This window comes from Musca autumnalis, unplaced genomic scaffold (assembly GCF_047663935.1).
Source record: "Musca autumnalis isolate F117 unplaced genomic scaffold, ASM4766393v1 scaffold_3, whole genome shotgun sequence".
Taxonomy (NCBI): Eukaryota; Metazoa; Arthropoda; class Insecta; order Diptera; family Muscidae; genus Musca; species Musca autumnalis.
In genome coordinates, this window is record NW_027411866.1 from 257,882,374 (window position 1) to 257,902,558 (window position 20,185).

Consider the following 20,185-nt stretch of genomic DNA (forward strand, 5'->3'; position numbering starts at 1 on the left):
GAACATAGGAAACAAAAAGAACGATGAAAGAGATAGGTTTGTTGAACTATATCGGTCTCGGAACCATCGAACTATATTAAGGAACTAGTTCCTTTTGGGGAAAGGAACTAGAAAGATCGTTCCGCTCCGGAAACTAGATTGCCGAACCCTAGATAGGGCGATGAGAAGTGTGCTACGCCGATAAGAACCCTGTCAGGTGAGGAGATACCACAAAATTTACGATGAGCAATTTTGCAGATGTCATCTGAAACACAAAATTATCCAAAGCGTTGAGCGTAATGACCGAAAAGTTGTCACGATAAGTATCGAAAGCAATGACTCCCAAAATTCGATTTAGTTCCGAGATGTATGTCGGTCCATTTATTTAGTCATAGACTGATTCTGATTCTTTTTAACTTGTTTTTCATATACATTTTGAAATGTTAGTATTGGCATTTACATTCGACAGGTATAGAATTCCCTCCTAAACAAGTAAAAACCCTTTGTGAATTGAGATTCTCGTCTATGGACAGATCGAATACCGGAAAGAGATTACCTGTTCACAGATAATTCAAAAAACTTGGATGCTACACCAAAATGTTGTCTATCAGGCATGTCACAGAAACGAATACCGATCGAAAGTGGAAGTAATTCCGTATTTACCTTCTTCAGAAAACGAAAAACGAAGAATTTTTCGGAATGAAACCACTTTTGATTTTGCAAACGGAATTGTATTTTAGTTTTGTTTAAATTGGCCACTTTAAAACACCCTAAAAACAATTAGAAATAATAAAAATGTTGTTTTATTGACAAATTTACATTTAATTTCATATTTAAACTAAATAATTAAGTTTTCTGATTTCACAAAATCGATCGGAATCTGAAGAAGCTAAAACAAAAACGATCGAAATGAGATTACGGAATTGAAACCATTCCGATCGGAATCTGTGACATGCCTGTATATCTAACAAATTCTTTCTTCTTCTTTTGGACTTTTATCTCGGGAAGAATAAGAAAAAGGAATAAGAACCGCAAGAACTATCCGAAAAAAAAACTTTTAAATCTATTTGCAAACAGTATATACCTAAGCCACATTGTTCAATCTTTTGTGGGGGAGGTACCATCTTTGATGTACGTTTGGTTACTCACTTCGTTGGTGGTCGAAATTTTTTTACAGCTTGAGGATAGTTATATCAAAGGTATGGAAATGCCCTCCTCCAAAATAATATATGACCGTGATAATGGAATCGAGTACTATCTGCTGTACAAATTAAAAACGACCCAAGCTCTTGTCTTAAACTTTTTGGTGAAACATTTTGAAATAACAAAAAAAAAAAAAAAAGAAATATGTAGGAGATAGATTCTGACCTCATCACTTATTCCTCTTTGTTATTTATCCTTTCTAAAATATGTGTTAACTTTTCCTTCATATTCAAAAAATAAAAATAATAAAAAGAAAAATTTTCATATTTAAATATTTGCGAATTTATTACAATTTGTTATTCCTATTTATACATACATATATTTTGTTGGTTATTTACTAAAATAAAAAAGGGGTTAAATTCATTTTATGAAAAATGGCAGGCCCTTTTTATGCTTTAACGGATAATACATTTTACATCAAGTGTCGAATACGGGTTTGTACTTATTTCAATACTTCATAACATTTTTTTTAATTTGTGTTTGGAATTAATTCGACAATCAATGGAACATTTTAACAGCATTTCAGCCTGCCATTTTTATTATATTTATAAGTTAGGGGGGATACATTATTATCACAGATATTCTAATTCTTTTTTGTTTTTTTGAAATGATGAACAACTGAATTGAGATGAAAATGAATGCCACAATTAATTAACACACATACACATATAAACGATTACATGTAAAAGAACATCGTAATTGTGTTTGTGGTTATTTTTTCTTTCTATTACACGCACACTCTAATCTATAGAGTTGATCGAGAAAGATCTCAATTTAAATTAGCCTCGCTTTAAAATAAATTGTTTTATATTGTAGATTTTTTTCGTTTGGTTTGGTGGAATAAATGCTTATTAAAGTATACAATGGGACATTGTTATAAAGGGTTAACGTCTACATCACTTAATTGTTTATATTGAGAGAAAATAATACATACTTTATATATTTGAATTTGTAATATGAATATTTTTGCAGAGAAGGAGTTACTTAAAACATACTTAATATTCTTGTCATTGTATTAGTCAAGAGTTTTGCTATTTCCTATTACATATTGTATAACAATATTCCACTGTAACTACTAGTTATGATGATTGATGGCATTAATGAATTTTGTTTTGGAAAATGATGTAAATGATAATTACAAAATTTGGCTAAATTATAACTAACTAAACTCCAGGCGTTCATTCTAATCTCTGTGGAAAAAAAATAAATATTTCTTATACATACTCGACTTAATCTACAACACATGTATATAAAATGCAAAATATTTTCATTAATTGTTTTTGATTTGGTATAAAGTAAAATGGTAAATGGTGTTATTTTTGTTCTTCTTTCATTAGTTGGGAAAAGCAACAAACTTGTTTTTGTGCGGCAATGATTCATAGCTGCTCATCAATAAATTGAGATAACATTTATTGTGAATGACTGATTTGCCGCACAAAAACACGTTTCACGATCATCATGAATATAAAATGGATAATGGAACTTTGATACCTCTAATTATGCCTATATTGATATTTGTATTTTACCAGCAATATAATATAAATGTAAACAGCTTGCTACCATTGTAAGGAGATTGCCAATGGCAACCGTCATATGGATGCGACGAAATGCTTTATGTATTCGTTGATAATGTGGACACTGGATCAAATCACCCTGGACCAATTGTCCAATTTCGTTGCCGCTTCCAACGGTACCTTCAATTTTATATTTTTCATGCATAAGTTGGAGTAGTGGTGGTGCCAAATATAGCCTCACAATAAGCTCAATAGCTCCTGTCAGCGCCAGCGCTATCAATTGTATACACTGGGGTGTGGACCATGATACAAAGAAAAATTTGACGAACAATATTAACATTAAAATACTCAGGGCACCGTTCATGGCGAAATATTTGGGAAATAATATCTGTTGACACTGGCCAAACATGTGGCGGGGTAGGGAAAAATATAATGAAAGACCTGGAAAAATTAAAATATAAATATTAATTTCAATTTGAAAAAAATAATGATTTATTTGATTTTTTAAAATTTTTTATGAGGAAACTTCTTTAAAGTTCTGATTATATTCTCAGCCTTTGGGATAACGAGGGCATATATACTTTAAATTCAATCAAAAATGAGCCTCATCAAAAATATGGTATTTTGGGACGAAAGCAGTTTCACTCGATCGGGAGCCGATTTATGCCTGTCCTCTATATGTTTGTTTGGGTGAAGTGCAGGATAATTTCGAACGATTTGGTCCAAACTTTGGATCTCGTAATATTTTATCTAATTTTTTTTTTAGAACATTGTCATTTGGTCTGACCTTTAGGTCAGAAAATAATAACAATAGTCTTTGTTTTTTATTTTATTTATTTATGAGAGGGTCAAAATATTGGAAAAATAAAAATAACTTTCGGATTTTGTTTGCATTAACTTCTTGATTTTTTGAGCTTTAGATCAGAACAAAACACATTAATTTTTTTATTTCGGTGAGGGTCGAAATAAAATAAATAAAAAAACAACACCCATTGTTTTTATTTTCTTTTCCAAAGCCAAACAAAATCAAGAAGTTACCTAAACTTTATTAAGGTTAAAGATAGTTCATTTAAACGAATAATATTGAACTTTTGTATGGGAGGTGTCCAAAGGAGTGGACGGATATCAGTCCCATACAAAAATTCAACATTGTTCGCTTAAATGACACGACAACTCTCTGACCAAACAGGCATAGGAAAGGCTCTAATATCGGTCCGCTCCGACGGGGATCTCCCCCAACAAATTTCAAAAATTTTTCCGCGCGGCTCTTTAATGACGTTACAAGTCGATATATCCTGAGATAATTGTTCAAAAGCTTAAACTTTGCCAGCATTAACTCCAATGACTGATGAGCACGAAAACTTACGAACTGAGTATCTGTTTTTACCGGATATCAGTTTGCAAGAGGTTCTACATTGGAAAACATCTTCAGGTATCTCCCACACGAAACTTTACGCTATGTGCAGTTTAAGGATTGTTGGAGGATCGTTTGGTCCTTTGGTTTACAGCGATATGTTTTTTGCGGGCGATTCAATGCTCTTAAAATATCCCATCGTGACCAACCAAAGTGCCTGATAGACACAATAGGAGGGGTTGACATTGGCCCAACCTTTGCACATCGCAATTCTTCTCTAACACATAAATTAAGTTCGAATATCAGTCCAACCCCTTCGAGCCCCCCTAGCACCTGCCAACCAAACATCAAACCTATGCTACCACAAAAGCTGGACCGATTCCACGGCATCGGGATTGACCCAAAACCAAAGGCGTTTCGGCCAGCGGCTGCCAACTCAGCATCAAACTATGCGGCTACAATAGCAAAAGCTGGACTTGTGAATAGGTTGAGACCTGTTCATGAATAAAATTTAGACTTCATTTCGGAGTTGTTGTCGCAATACCTGTTAAAACAATACTGGCCATGCTTCTCATTATGCCACAGGCTGAGGGTATATCTCTGATAATTTTTACTTGTTTTTAATATAAATAAATACATCATTATTATTATAATTACCTGATACAAATGTCATCCATATTTGCGAACCAAAATGTATTGCAAATGCACCCAAATATGCAATCAAGGCCAATTTATAATGTGACGATGATGCTGATGAAGGATTGTTGTTGTAGTCATCTTCTGAAATTTCTCTGATATATTTTCGGGTTGTACAGCTGCCCGAGGTGATCGACTGTTTCCCACCACCTCCACCATATATAAGATCAGGCCATATTGTCAACAATACAAATGATGGAATACATACGGCCAAAATGTGAGCTGGTTGTGTTGTTCTCGTCAGCAATCTGTCAAAAACAAAAACGAAAAAAATGAGAACATTGAGTAAGTGATTTTCACGTAATAATGTAAATTTAATTGTAACATTGTGTGTAAGCTTAAATTATAAAATAAAACTGACTGTAGTCGGACCCCAAGTCAACCTCGCCAAATGGCAAGAATATAGTTTATTCTCACAAAACAATGAGACAATGTAAAAACATTTTTGCATACATTCCAAATCATACATCCGGCTATAGACTAACTAAACCAACCGACTCGTATGAATTCCGAATCACAACTGAGTGGCCTACGTGCGAAAACGCATGCAATTTTTTATTGAATGAAAGCCCGCTGCTATACAATAGCATCGTCAGACATACGAGACGCGACCAAGTTCCACTAATAATAATAATAACAACAACAGCAACAACGACCATTAAGCAACAGTGTAGTGCTTTGTTGCCATGTCTTGTCCCCGCGATCTTGCCACAAATCTTAACCGCCCCATCACCTATCATCTTCTCTAAGCATTAACGGACTCAGACTGCCGTTGCTCTCCCCAGCTCAGCTCTCTGGATAGCATATCCAATATACAAAATCGCGTGACAAGGCAAAATTGTGTGGTGGCGGTGGTGGCAACAAGATATTCATGTTGCGGTCGAAAACTCTTACAGCAGCATTAATGGGTTTTAAAAAGGCCATTATGATGCAAAGGCTAATGAACAACGGACAAAACGAACAAAAAAATGCAGAACAAGAATACGAATTTTTTCAACCAAGAAGTGTCCAAAGAACATTGACATATTTCCAATTCTTCCAAAACTTTATTAAAATGCAGACCATGCATGTAGCCAGCCCAGCCACACACGAGCCAAAGTCCATAATTGTTAATCCGTTTTGTGCCATATTTGGTCATATGGGCCATGGGTATGGTTTAAGAAGACAAAAGGGAAAGATGGTTTTTACAATATCATGTCATGATTATGACGTAAGGGGTTCTCAAAAGGTATTTACTTCTAAACTATAATTCAAACTATTTTTAATATAGCCCCATATAACGGTACATCTATATTTTGGATATTTTAAAGGTTTCGTTTCTGGTGTCGGTGGTGCATGCACACTCGCCTTCTACACCGAATGGCCGGGTTCGAGTCCCAGGCCGTACAACGTCACATATCATTGGGCTAATATGAATCAGGACGCACTCATTGAGAAGTCTCCTTTCTCATAATGGAGAGTATATTGCTGTTTTCACTTTTTGAACGCCATTCGCAGTCAGAATCGTAAATTTTTTGAAATATTTAGGAACATAGTATTTTTAAGCACTATCTGAAATTACACGCAGAACTGGAAGGCCAAGACTTCGATGGAGTAAACAATTGGAAGACGATATTAAATCTAGATTTTCCAAATTGCGACAGAAAAGCAACTAATAGAGATGAATGCAAAACTATTCTTAGTTCGGCTTATATATCAAATGTTCTGTAGAGGTCCACCTAAGTAAGTAAATAATCTGAAATTAAGTCCCAACTTTTTAAACAACTTGTTTTTCTTTTTATGTTAGCGTTTTTCAATTACCAGGACATAGGGGACCAACCGAGCGAAAAAACTCCAATTTTAATGGAAGAATTATTATTATGTGTGTTTCGGTAATAAAGGAAAAAATGTAGATATATCAAAAAATAGTAGAATCTTGGAGCCAGCGTGTTGCAGCGGTATGTACGTCCGATTTGCACTCAAACGATTTGTGATTCAATCTCTGACCAGAACATCAGAATATTCGGCGGTGCCAAATCCCGTCAGTGTAATATTGCTTTACATTTCCTGAGTATTTCAGCCATGAAAAACTTCTCTACAAGACACGCCATTCCGACTCGGCGATAAAAAAAATTAGGTCCCATAGCATTTAACCAATATTAATCGACGTGCACTCATTGATGTGAGAGAAGTCTCCCTTGTCACTTCGGGGAGGTTGGGGGAACATGTAGTAGTAGCCACAGAAAATATTAATTAATTTGACCAAAAGAAATATTCAAAATCTAATCCATAGGTGGCCCATACAAATGCAAAAATCTTTCCCACAACTATCCTTCACATTCATGTTCCCAATGGGTTAATTGAAATGAACCAAAAAACATTCTTAAATACGATACTTGCAGTGTGCCTATCATACAATAAAAGCAAGCAGCCATCGTATGTGTAAAGCTTATCAGTTTTGGACGTCATATTACTACTGCAGAGACGACGATGTACGTAATTGGTTTTTTAGTTATTGTTGCCACTTGGATAGGCTTGCTTGCTTGGTGTTTTTTCGCGCCTTAGTAACACTTCTTGCTTATGAAATATGCCAGAGAATTTGCTCTATATGTTTGGCTAACGTATCGGTGGTAGTCACCACACAAGAACTAAATATTCCGATTGTTGTTTGTGCTTAAACCAACGACAAAAAAAAAACAGATTATTTACTCACGTGTATAGTTTGCTTTGTTGCAGTCTTGCCAGCTTCTGCTGCATGTGAAATGTTAGCTTTTTTGTTAAGAGAGTGCTTTTTGCCAAAATGTCATCTTGATAGATGCTGCTTTCATGTACAGGTAATTCTTCTAGAAGACCATTTAAATTTGTGATTTTCTCGGTGGCACATGACAAGGATTCTATACTCGTTGTTACTGTTGTTGTACTACTCTTGCGACGCATCAACAAGGATTCTAATGAATCTGCAGGATTGCTAGCAAATGATGGCAGGTCGGTGGGATTAACACTTGTTGCTGCTGCAGGTTTTATACGGCCATGGCCAAAAGGACATTTCATTTGAAATGTCTCATTTGCCGCCGCCGATTGTTTTGAAATTTGTCGTTCGGTAATTTCCATTTGTTTTTTTGCAGCCTCTTCTTCAATTGCTCTTCGTCTCATTGTATATTTGACAGCTTTAATTACTTTTTGGGGCATACCATTTTCGATGCACTTGTCGATTTGTTCGTTTTCCAACACAGAATTATGGCACATTTTGTTTCAAGATCACAATTTACGACACACACTCACGCACTGATAAACGATAAAAACTTTTTGTTTCGATTTTCTTCTCGATGGTGGTCGTTACGGCGATACCACCTAAAGTCAGGATTTTTTTATTGTTTTGACACTCAATTTTTAAAACCCGATTTTCAATTTAAAACGGCTTTCAATTCACTATTTTTGTTTTGCAATTTTTTTAGGTTTGTTGCATTGTTTGTCCTCTTTTTTATTATTTATTATTATGTATCGTTTTTATATCTTTCTGATCAGTTGGCCTTAAGAAGAAAGAAACGTCTCTGTTTGTCGGGTGGATATCCACAGAGAACTGCCAACGACTTTCACACTTTGAGTTGATAAGTAATAGTGAAGCGTTCACCATCCGTACCCATGCTTATATTTTCCCACACAAACAATTGGCGAACGCGCTTGCAAAAAAAAAAAGCAAGAGACGACAACAACACAAAAAAGAATCACTCATGCTCATTTGGTTTGGGTATGGATTGTGTGCCGTTGTTGGGGCTGGTCACACTCTTCTGTAATTTTTCTCACATCAGACATGCATGTAGTACTCCATAAACAGCCATTGCTGAATTATGAGTAACTCACAGCACAAAAAGATCTCTTTGCCATTCTCCAGCCTGTTGCTACGACAATGTTGTCTGTTGCTGCTCCAGACCCCCCCCCCCCACACACACTTCCCTTGCAGACAGTCAGTCAACAACATTTGCCATGACTATTATTTATGTTAGAACTGATTCTTGTTGTTGTTTTTCTTCTTGTTTTGTATTTTTTTTTTGTATAAAGAAGACGTGCCTCTTTTTTCCATCTACGTCAGAACGGCAAGTTTTTTTGGCTTATTTTTGGACAAAGATCAATGCCAGCATTCCACCTACAAAAACAAAAACAAATTACTGTGTCACATGCCACCACCAGCGCGATGCTAATTTCATCATTTTGAAAATATTTTTTTTCGTATTTTTAGTATTATTTTTGTTTTTTTCCTTCATAATAGATAAGACGATTTGTTGATCACGATCACCACCCAACCAACCAACACCTCATACGAATATTGTGTATTTACGTTGAATCCATTGACGCCGTACGTCGTCTAGTTCTTATTTTTTTCCTATCATTTGTCACTATGGAATGGCGGGTGTATATATTAGATTTATGGGTATATTTGCAACATTTCGAAGAAAATTAGGCCTCACATAATATGCTTCTTGTTATAATGGTCCAAAAGCTCTAAAAATCCTATGGTGACCTACAAAGTTGGCATTTGAGCGAGATAATTGGTACTGATATTGGTACAACCTTTGCCCATCGTAATATTTCTCGCCCGTGCAACCGGGAGACTTTTCCGACCCACAGTCCCACACATTCAACCAATATGCTACGGTCGTTTCGCTGGTGGTTAATTCAGCTCATCAGGCCTATCGGATGTGAATGGCTAGAAGACAAAGGCCTAGTTTTAAAACTTCTATTTATATATTTATATATACATATTTATTTTTGAAGCCTTTTCTATAAAGTCCACCTAGAGTCTTGTCTAGAATCATTTCTTTCATTTCCTTTGTCTTCTAGCCATTCACATCCGATATGCCTGATGAGCTGAATTCACTTTTTCAATACAAAACTCCTTAGGTCATGTTAGCTCGATCAATTCAATTCATTAAAAACTTTCATAAATAATGACCTTCGTCATAATAAGACAACAACATTCTAGTTTACCGATTTTGGTCGGTAACTCAAAAAATTAGTTAGAGAATCACACTAGTGGTACAGTTATTTCTCTTTCTATAAGTGCGATAACTTTATTTAGTCGGACTGTATCTTTAGTGCTATCAAAAGATCCACAAAATTCAATACAGGATAGATCGGACGTCAAGTTGTTCTTCGAGCGCTTCAATGGGCTCCATATTTTAAAAACTATATCTTAGGATTTATCAAGATCGAATACAGCTTTTCCTATATCTGCTGTTGTTGTAACTGGTTGATACAGCTGTTGCTGAGGTCACAATCCCTTGCCGATTGCTCTGGTCGTTCCGGAACAAAGAGTCAATCGTCGTGTAGTGTCATCTATCTGCTGAAGTGTCATTTGTATGTGGAATGTTAGGAAGTTTATGTCTTTTAAACTCCTGTTGAACTTTTTCCAGTTCATTCTTAGGGTTCCGAAAACATTTAGTGGACATTGCTTTTTCAGAAATGTTGAATAGTACCCAATTATGGCATGAGAAAAAACTATCCTAGTTATCTACTTCTATTTGTCGTCTGTCGAATATTAGTGTAGGGTCAATGACCTTCTCTGTCCAACCCCTAAAGTTTTCCAAGTTTGTAAATACAAAAGTTGGGTATTTATCTAAAACTGACTCACCTCTGTCGTTTATTTCAGTGGAGTGCCCCATAAGGTGTGTCAAGAGGCAATAAGGACTTGCTTAGCGTTTTTCAGTTCCACTCTTACTGCGGACATAAGAAAACATTTATGGCGTTTTTATCAATTAACAAGTAAAAAAGTATCAGTCGGCTTTGCCGACAGAGATATACCCTTAGCCTGGGTGGATTGAAATACTTTTTTTTCTCAAAAAAAACATATATTTAAGGTGGTTTTCAAAATTTTGGCCCTATGCATCGGCAAAAGTATGGATAGGATTAAAGCTCAAAACATTGCGAAGATATCGATAGATAGGGCTTTTTTTATCACACTAGCCTGCGAAAAACATAATATAGCTATATTCGGTAATATATTCGGTTCAAGCCCTCCAGCGACTACATATGGTGCCATAGGGGTTTTTTTTTTAAACTTTCGGGCTGTTTCCTCAAAAAGTATGGATTTGCCCCTAAAAAAACTTTTACTGCCGTAATTGAGGCAGCGAATGCAAGTTGCTTCAACAAAAATCAAAGTGATTCGAGAGCAGGTCTTAAAGTGAACTTATCCGAAATTTTGTGCGGGAGGTATCGGATGGAGTGGACAAATATAGTCCATATTTGAACCTGATTTATATCTGGTAGATACATTAGGATGTGTAAAATATAGACCAATTCGGCCACTCCCTTCGAGAGTTACCGTACTAACAATTTTTCCGAACATTTTTGAACTTTTGTGGGGGAGGTACCTGAAGGAGTGGACCGATATGGCTTATCTTCAAACTTAAACTATGTTTGGACAAAATATTACTAAGGCCAAATTTTGGACCGAATCGGCAGATCCGTTCGAGAGTTATCTTGCGCTCCAACCATCTCACACGGTGTCATGGGGTTTTTTGTAACTTTCAGACTATTTTCTCAGGAAGTATGGACTTGCCCCTAATGAAACATGTACCGTCGTATGGAGGGCAGTGAATACAAGTTGCTAAAACAAAAATCAAAGCGATTCGAGAGATGGCCCTAAACTGAACTTTTCCGAAATTTTGAGTGGGAGGTAGCCGAAGGAGTGGACCGATTGAGTTCATATTGAAACCTTATTTAAGTCTGGTACACATTTCACGATGGGCAAAGTGTGGACCAAATCGGTTACTCTCTTCAAGAGTTATCGTGCGCACAAATTTTCCGAACATTTTCGAACTTTTGTGAGGGAGGTACCGAACTTAAACTAAGTTTGGACAAAATATTACGAAAGCCAAAATTTGAACCGAATCGGTTTATCCGTTCGAGAGTTATCGTGCGCTCCAGCCAGCCAGACAGACAGACGGACGGACATTGCTCTTCTTCTTTATTTGCCAATTCGTTTTCCGAATGTTAGCGACCAATACAATTATAAATAGATTTGTTTTAATAAATACGTATATATACTATATTTTTTTAAAGATTGCTTAGTATGTCTGCAAACGCATTTCTATCTCTAGCCTTTGATAATAGGGTTGTAGTATCTCGGATGCCCGTCCATTCTGTAATATTATCCATCCATGTTGTCTCCTTTCTTCCTCTAACAGGTCTTCCTTCTATCTTTATGTGGATTATATTTTGTAGCAATTTATATTTTTGATTTCGCATTATATGCCCCAGGTATGCAGTCTTTCGTCTTTTTATTACTGAGATAAGTTCTCTTTCGCAGTGCATCCTTCTCAGTACATCGGTATTTGACATATGGGCTGTCCAGGGAATTTTGAGTACTCTCCTATAAATCCATATCTCAAAAGCTTCCAGTCTTCTTATATCAGCACTTTTAATTGTCCATACTTCCGTTGCATATAATAACACTGACCAGACATATGTTTTGATAAAACGAATCTTTGTTTCAAGATTAATGTCATGACTCGTAAGTACTCTCTTATATTTTGAAAATGCTTCTCTGGCCTGTTCAATTCTGCATCTTATTTCTTGCGAGGACTGCCACTGTTCAGTTATTGTAACTCCCAGGTATTTGAAACTTTTAACTCTGTCAACATAGGTATTGTGAATTTTTAATGTTGTATTATTGTGTTCATTCTTCTTGCTTATAACCATGAATTTGGTTTTGCGGATGTTAATTTTCAGACCGTATTTTTCGCTGTGTATTGCGAGTCTATTCACAAGGTTCTGGAGTCCAGATATGCTATGCGCCAGTAAGGTTGTATCATCAGCATATCTTATGTTGTTCAGAAATGTTCCGTTTATATGAATGCCGATTGGGATTTTGTTTATGGATTCATGAAAAATTTTTTCTGAGTAGATATTGAATAGCAAAGGTGACAATATGCACCCTTGTCTCACTCCCTTAGATATGTCAATTCTATCTGTCATTTCCCCGTCCACTTCTATTTGTGCACTTTGATGCCAATATAGACTTTTGATACAATGCACTTCTTTCTGGTCTAGGCCAATGGAGATGAGGATGTCAATCAACTTATCGTGTAACACTGTATCAAAAGCTTTTTCGTAATCTATGAAGCATAGAAATACGTCTTTTTGTGCGTTTTTACATTTCTGGACCAATGTTTGTATAGAAAAAAGTGCTTCTCGGGTTCCCATACCTTCCTTAAATCCAAACTGAGATGTTCCCATGGCTTTTTCGCACTTTGAGTATATTCTGGAGTGAATTATCCGTAGAAAAATTTTTAGGGCATGGCTCATGAGACTTATAAGTCTGTGTTCGTTACAATATTTTGCGTTGCATTTTTTCGGAATGGTAATAAATGTAGATTTTAACCAGTCTTGTGGGTATCGACCTGTATCATATACATGGTTAAATGATTTTGTTAAAAGTGCGATGTTTTCGTCATCTATTAATTTAAGGATTTCCGAGGGAATCTCGTCAGGGCCACAAGCTTTCCTATCTCTCAGAGTATTTATTGCTGTTTCAACTTCTCTTCGACTGATGGGATTTCCTGTAAGAGATTGTTGAGTCCGTTGTTCGAGAGTTGTTCGATTTTCATCTGTAAAAATTTGTTTTATATAATCTCTCCAAATAGTCTTCTTTTCTTCTGTATCAAACACAGGATCATTATTATCATTATATAGTACTTTTGAATGAGTTTTGCGGTATACACCAGCCATTTCTTTTAACTTTTTATGGAGATTAAAGTCGTCGTGAAGGCTTTTCAATCGTTCAATCTCCTGACATTGCTTATTTATATGATTGTTTTTTGCCATGCGTATAGCGACTTGGATTTCCCTGTTTAGTTCCCAATACAGTTCAAAGTTCTTGTTTTTATGTTTTGTTGCCATAGTTTCCAGTTACGCCTTGGCACTTTTCTGCTCCTATTTTAGCGTTAAAATCGCCTTGAATTATTGTAATTTCGTGCCTCTTTGTCATTCTTAGTAAGTCTTCAATTTCCTCGTAAAAAGCTTCAATTTCATGATTACCTTTGTCCGCAGTAGGTGCGTATACTTGGATTATGTTCATGTCAATTGGTTTACATTTAATTTTAAGTAGCATAGCCCGATCCGATTTGAAGATAGAACCCTTTACGCATTGCGCTATGTTACTTTTTACTATAATCCCGACACCGTTTCTGTGATTTTCGCTGGAGTTGCCAGAGAAGTATTGCTCAATCGACTCCAAATTGTCTGAAACACATTTCGTCCAAACATACTTGGGGTCTAAAACCATTATTTCGATTAGGCACATTTTGCCCGTATGAAAGTGTACATACCCTCGTTAGCATAAATGCTGAGGGTATAAACATGATCTAGGCTTACTGTTACCCTCCATGTGCATATATGGTCTTGTAACCTCTGTTATCCAAGACCTTTACTTCATTTTCGTAAACGTAGGGTTTCTGTATGATGACTACGTCTAGATCCTCCTAAACCAGTAGTAGAATTCTGTAAATCATTTTTCGAGTTACCAAAAAAATCGGTAACATTAAAATGCTTATAATTTCGGTAATTAACGAAATTTTTCGGTAAGCCAAAATAATTGCTTCAAATTGATCTGCACGACCTTAGGCATCACTTACATTGGGCGATAAAATTAATGACCCTTCCAGCTGCGTATTGACAAGCAGATTTTTGGTGTCGTCTATGTCACCCTCATCTTGACTTTGGCGTCCCTTATGGCAAAGAACAGCTTGTTCCCGATTTTTCGAGAGCCTCTACTCCGGCCTCAGTTATTGAGAGAACTAAGCTCATGCTGTTAATATTAGATGGCTCAGTGGCGATTACGGACAACTCGTCTGTTGGAACGTCTTTGGTCATTTTCGCCAGACATTTTAGCAGCTTGGGACTGTCGTACTCTATCTTGGGCAACCTAACTCTAAACCAAACGAGGTCTGATTGGGATGTCCTGGGCCGGGATCAGCTTCAGACCGATGTCACACCTAGCATCGCTAAGTTTACCTATGTTTTTTTCTGGAATTTCATTGAGAACTCATCCATTTTATTTTCAGGAATCCCTTTGTGTACTTATCCACACATCTGATAATGTTGAAACCACAATGAACCTTGGTGTAGTCGAAATGGGCTAGTGGAGAATCCTCGTTTGTAAAAACGTTTTCCATTCAGAAAACTTGGTTTCTACTTTACCCCAGTGGTGATAGAGGACAAATTACCGTTCTTGTCGTTAACTACGACAACCATCAGTAGTGCGATTCTCTAACACATTTTTTGAGTTACCGACAATTGTCGGTAAAATTAAAATGCTTATATTTTCGGTAATTACCGATGTTTTTCGGTAAGTTGGTGACGAATAAAAAGCTGTCGCAAAGTTCTACCGATAGCAAGAGTGTTGTCAACTTTTATTTGATCTTTTCATTCATAATTTTGCGTTTTAATTTTACCGATTTTTGTCGGTAACACAAAAAATGTGTTAGAGAATCGCAATACAGGTTGTCCTTAACAACTTCGTTTTGTTGTTGATGCTTTTTGGTGTTTTGTTTATGACATGAGTCACAGCAGTGCTGACTACACTTAGTTGGCTGGCTACCAGCTCCTGGTTGCAATCTAACAGATCATCCTCGAAAGAGTTGTCAGACTACAACCGAGGAGCTTTGTTTTGGAGATTGTATTTTTCTCCATAGCACAAGAGTGCCATGAAGGTATGGACCATCGTACGCAGTGATGACCCGTGCCCTGGCATCGAGGGGGGAGTTGCTAACGACCAGCTTTTTTAGACACTGGTCGGCTGTGCAAAAATAGTAGATGCTTGCAGGTTCTGGAACATAGGCTATGTTTTCTAAACGAATAAAGATGAATACAACTTTATCGTATCCCCTAATGCTTCTGGATAAAAATTGAATTCAGTATTTGTTTTTCTAGATTTTCCAGCTAAGCGAAGTGCACAATCTAACAATTTCTGTAAAGTTGTAGTTACGTTTATTTGCCCAGAATCTGTAATAGAGCTGAGTTAAGGAATGTCATACATTATCAATGTTGGCACTGTTGCATTTCGAAGTATGTACGTGACATTTTTGCCCAGGAAAGCAACATGTGTTTTAAAAAGTGTGGTTATGATTCGTCTCTGCTTTAACGCAGTTAGTTATGCAGTTGGTGGAAAGGGATAAAACAGTTTTCTTAAAACGATTTCCACAACAGAAAATGTTCACCCTCTTCCATTCAATACGTTGAGGTTGTTGTCTACTCAGAGACTGTGCATTTACATTATACATCCATCGCCTTAGTGTGTTCTCCAAATCTCATGGCTTTTCCATTATTTTCTAGACATTCTCTCTACTATATCTCAATAATAGCGTCCAACTTATTCGACTTTGTTCAAATGCTCAAAATGTTGTTTTCAAATATTCAGCAGCTCTTGTTTTTGTGCGAATTACATTTCGACTTTATTACAATCACGCGTACTTTACTATTATTTACAATAGACTGTGGAAACATTCGGTTGTAAACTTGGCTGGAAGAAGTAATCGTTGTTGTTGTTATTGCTTCGGATGACAACGTATATTTTTGCTGTTAATATGTACTTTAGCTTTAGTTCGCTATTTCAATTCAAAGTGCATGCCAAGTGCGATAGCAGGCAGCTCCTTGTTAAGACCCCATTATCTATTGCCATAATAGGAGAACTATTAAGAGGCATTATCTTTCCGGAATGATACATCAAATTCGCCTTCAACCTAATGTGGTACAAGGTTTCATTCATTAAACTGCTGACTTGTTTATAATGAGAAATTTTAAATTCTTGAGAAGCAAAGGCGCATGGACGGACATCACTCTCACACATAGAAGCATCAAAATGGCATTGGGATTTTTCTATCTTCAATAAAGATAGCCACAATTGCCAGTAAATGCTGCTAATTCGACAAAGAAATAACATCTTTTTTATTCATCTACTAGGAGGAGTGGGATATTCCCATTACTTGCTGCTGCTGCTGCTGCTGCTTGATGCTATTTGTCGTTTGAGTCATGTGTTCTCCAGCAGCTTGATTTCTTTCTTCACATAGTCTTGACAATAAATTTACTGACGACAATAGTTGTAAATGATTTATTTGCCATATTTGTTGTTGTTGCTGTAGAAGATAATAGTAGTGCAGACCCATCAAATGAATTAAACATTAACAAATCGACAAACATAACAATTAAAATGTCTTTTGCAATAAAGAAAGAGTTGAACAAGAATATGTAATGTACAACATTTGTTGCAATGTAATCTAAGCATACATACCCAGCAAACAAAACTCCCAGATTTCTGTCAGAAAGTTGAAAGAAATATACGATTTGATGGATTCTGACCGAAAGTTATATGGAGTTGACATGTTCTGTCGACCTTCATAACGAGTTCCCTCCGATCTCTACAGAAAAACAAATCAAAGAGACCAAAAAATGCCATCATGCATTCTTAACAGAATTCAGACAGAAGTCTGATAGACGCGGAGGAAAATAACTTATGATTTTGAGCAGATGTATAGGATAACAGACACTTGTTTTGCTGGGTATGTAGAAACATATTTTTGCATGTGCACTTGGATATTCTCACTACAATTTCGTTCATGTGTGGAAATGGCATTCTTATGGGAATTATTAATTTATTGGCTTGGGTTTATTCAACTCAATTTTTTAAATACTTCTAAGGTCTTAACATAGAATTCAGAGATGACAAATAAAAAATAACTAGAGAAGCAAACAATTTAAATCAAAATAAATCACGCTTTGTCCAGACGATATATCAGTATTTATGTACAAATTTAACATACATTTTGAACATATGGTATTTCTTCTTCTTTATTTGCCTATTCGATTTTCGAATGTTGGCGACCAAAATGCAAATATAAGTATAATATTACAATAGTTTGAATTATTAAATATTGTTTATAATATCGGCAAAAGTCTCTCTGTTTCTAGCTTCGCTTAGCAGGTTTATGACGTCACGTATGCCGGTCCATTCTTGGATGTTGTTGATCCACAGAAGTTGTTTCCTCCCTCTTGTCGGCCTTCCTTCAAAGTTTACACGGATAATACTTTGCAGCAGTTTGTATTTTTGATTTCTCATAACGTGTCCCAAGTATGATGTTTTTCGTCTCTTTATGTTATTCAACAGCTCTTTTTCTCTGTGTAATCTTCTGAGAACTTCATTATTTGATATGAAGTGTGTCCACGATATTTTTAGGATGCGTCGATATGTCCACATCTCAAAGGCTTCGAGTTTTTTCATATCTACGGATTTTAAGGTCCATGTTTCCACGCCATATAATAGGACAGACCATACATATGTTTTAATACATCTTATTTTAGTTTTTAAGTTTACATTATGGCTTGTAAAGACTTTTTTATATTTAAAAAATGTGTCTCTAGCCATTTCAATCCTGCAGGCTATTTCTTTAGAAATGTCCCATTCGTTGTTGATTATAACTCCCAGATATTTAAAGCTTTGGACTCTTTCCACATTTATTTCATTAATTTTTAATGGGACCGCATTAGTATATGTATGGCGTTTACTGATGACCATGTATTTCGTTTTGTTGATATTAATTTTAAGACCGTATTTTTCGCTGCAAGTGATCAGCCTGTTGACGAGTTCTTGAAGTCCTGACATATTATCAGCTATAAGAGTGGTGTCATCGGCATACCTTATGTTGTTAATGAACGTTCCATTTACATATATTCCTTTCCGGATATCATTTATTGATTCTTTGAATATTCGTTCAGCGTATATATTGAAAAGTAGAGGGGACAGGACACAACCTTGTCTAACACCTCTAGAAATATTAATATTTTCAGTCAGTTCACCATTGACGTTGACTTGCGCTGTTTGGTGCCAGTACAAACTTTTTATGCATTCAAGCTCCTTGCCTTCTACTCCAATGGACAATAAAATCTCTATCATTTTGTCATGTTGGACCGTGTCAAATGCTTTTTCATAATCAATAAAGCATATGAACATGTCCTTCTGCGAATTTCGGCATTTTTGAACTAACGCTTGTAAGGCGAATAAAGCTTCGCGGGTTCCCATCTCATCTTTAAAACCAAACTGGGTGGTCCCCATTGCATTTTCACATTTCCGGTAAATTCTGGAGTGAATAATCTTTAGAAATATTTTGAGTGCGTGGCTCATTAGACTAATTAATCGATAGTCATTACAAAATTTTGGACGAGTTTTCTTAGGAATGGTTATAAAAATGGATGTGAGCCAATCTTTGGGATATTTACTAGTTTCGTAAACATAATTAAAAAGTTTCGTCAGAAGGTTAATGTTTTCACCATCAATTAACTTCAACAATTCGGAAGGAATCTCGTCTGGTCCACATGCTTTTTTATCTTTTAGCGCCTTTACTGCTGTTTCAACCTCCGATCTTGTGATAGATGTCCCAGATAATTGTTGATCTACCGGCCTTTCGTAGATGGACCGATTTTCGTCAGTAAAAAGGATTTTTATATACTTGCTCCATATGTTTTTCTTGTCTATAGTATCCAAAACAGGTTCATTATGTTCATTGTATAGTACTTTAGGTATTCCTCTGTTGTATATTCCAGCAGCTTCCTTAATTTTTTTATGAAGATTGAAGTCGTCATGTAATTGTTGCAATCTCTCTATTTCTCTGCATTGATCATTAAGATATTCATTTTTGGCATGGCGTATATTAATCTGTATTTCTCTATTTATTTCGTAGTACAGTTCGTAATTCGTATTCTTATATTTTCGCCGTTCTTCCATTAAGTCCAGTATTTGTTTTGTCATCCAATCTTTTCTTTGTGGCTTTTCTGTATAGGACAGATTATTGTCAGCAATAGTTTTAATGGCGCATTTTATGGATTCCCAAATATTTTCTACATTTTCATTGTTGACTGAGGTTAGTTCGTGGCTTAAAAGTTGTTTCACATTGGCTCGAACTGTTTGATCCTGTAGTTTCTGTATATCAATCTTTTTCTTTTGTTTGGTCCGCTTAGCATATGCAGAAATTTTAATTCGTAATTTAGACATTAATAGGTTATGATCCGATGGCACGTCCGCCCCCGGGTATGTCGACGTCTTTTTTATGCTTGAGCTAAAGCGCTTGTTTATAAGAATATAATCGATCTGATTTCTAATAACATTGTCATTTCTGTCAAGTGGCGATTTCCATGTATAAAGACGTCTTGCAGGCAAGCTAAACAAGGTGTTAGTTATTATCATTTTGTATTCTTGACAGAATTGCACAAGTCTGTCACCTCTTTCGTTTCTTGATCCTAAACCGTATTGACCCGTAATTCCAGGAACCATGTGTTTTCCCACTTTCGCATTAAAATCACCTTGGATAATGGTAATTTCGTGAGATTTTGTTAATCTTAGTAAGTCGTTGATTTCTTTATAAATGTTTTCTATTTCATCTTTGCTTTTGTCAGCAGTGGGAGCATATACTTG

General features: G+C 36.0%; 2 protein-coding genes across 8 annotated transcripts in view; one reads left to right on the forward strand and one right to left on the reverse strand.

Annotated features, from left to right (window-relative positions):
• bves (popeye domain cAMP effector bves) overlaps positions 1–20,185 on the forward strand; it is a 91,399-nt gene that overhangs the window by 12,118 nt on the left and 59,096 nt on the right. The window lies entirely within an intron of this gene.
• On the reverse strand, positions 1,442–9,055 carry LOC141399416 (uncharacterized). The gene is made up of 3 exons (XM_073978116.1): positions 7,439–9,055; positions 4,708–4,994; positions 1,442–3,137 (listed from the first exon to the last, which is right to left on the reverse strand). Exons 1-3 carry the CDS (start codon positions 7,969–7,971, stop codon positions 2,686–2,688), a joined length of 1,272 nt encoding a protein of 423 aa, XP_073834217.1. The 5' UTR covers positions 7,972–9,055; the 3' UTR covers positions 1,442–2,685.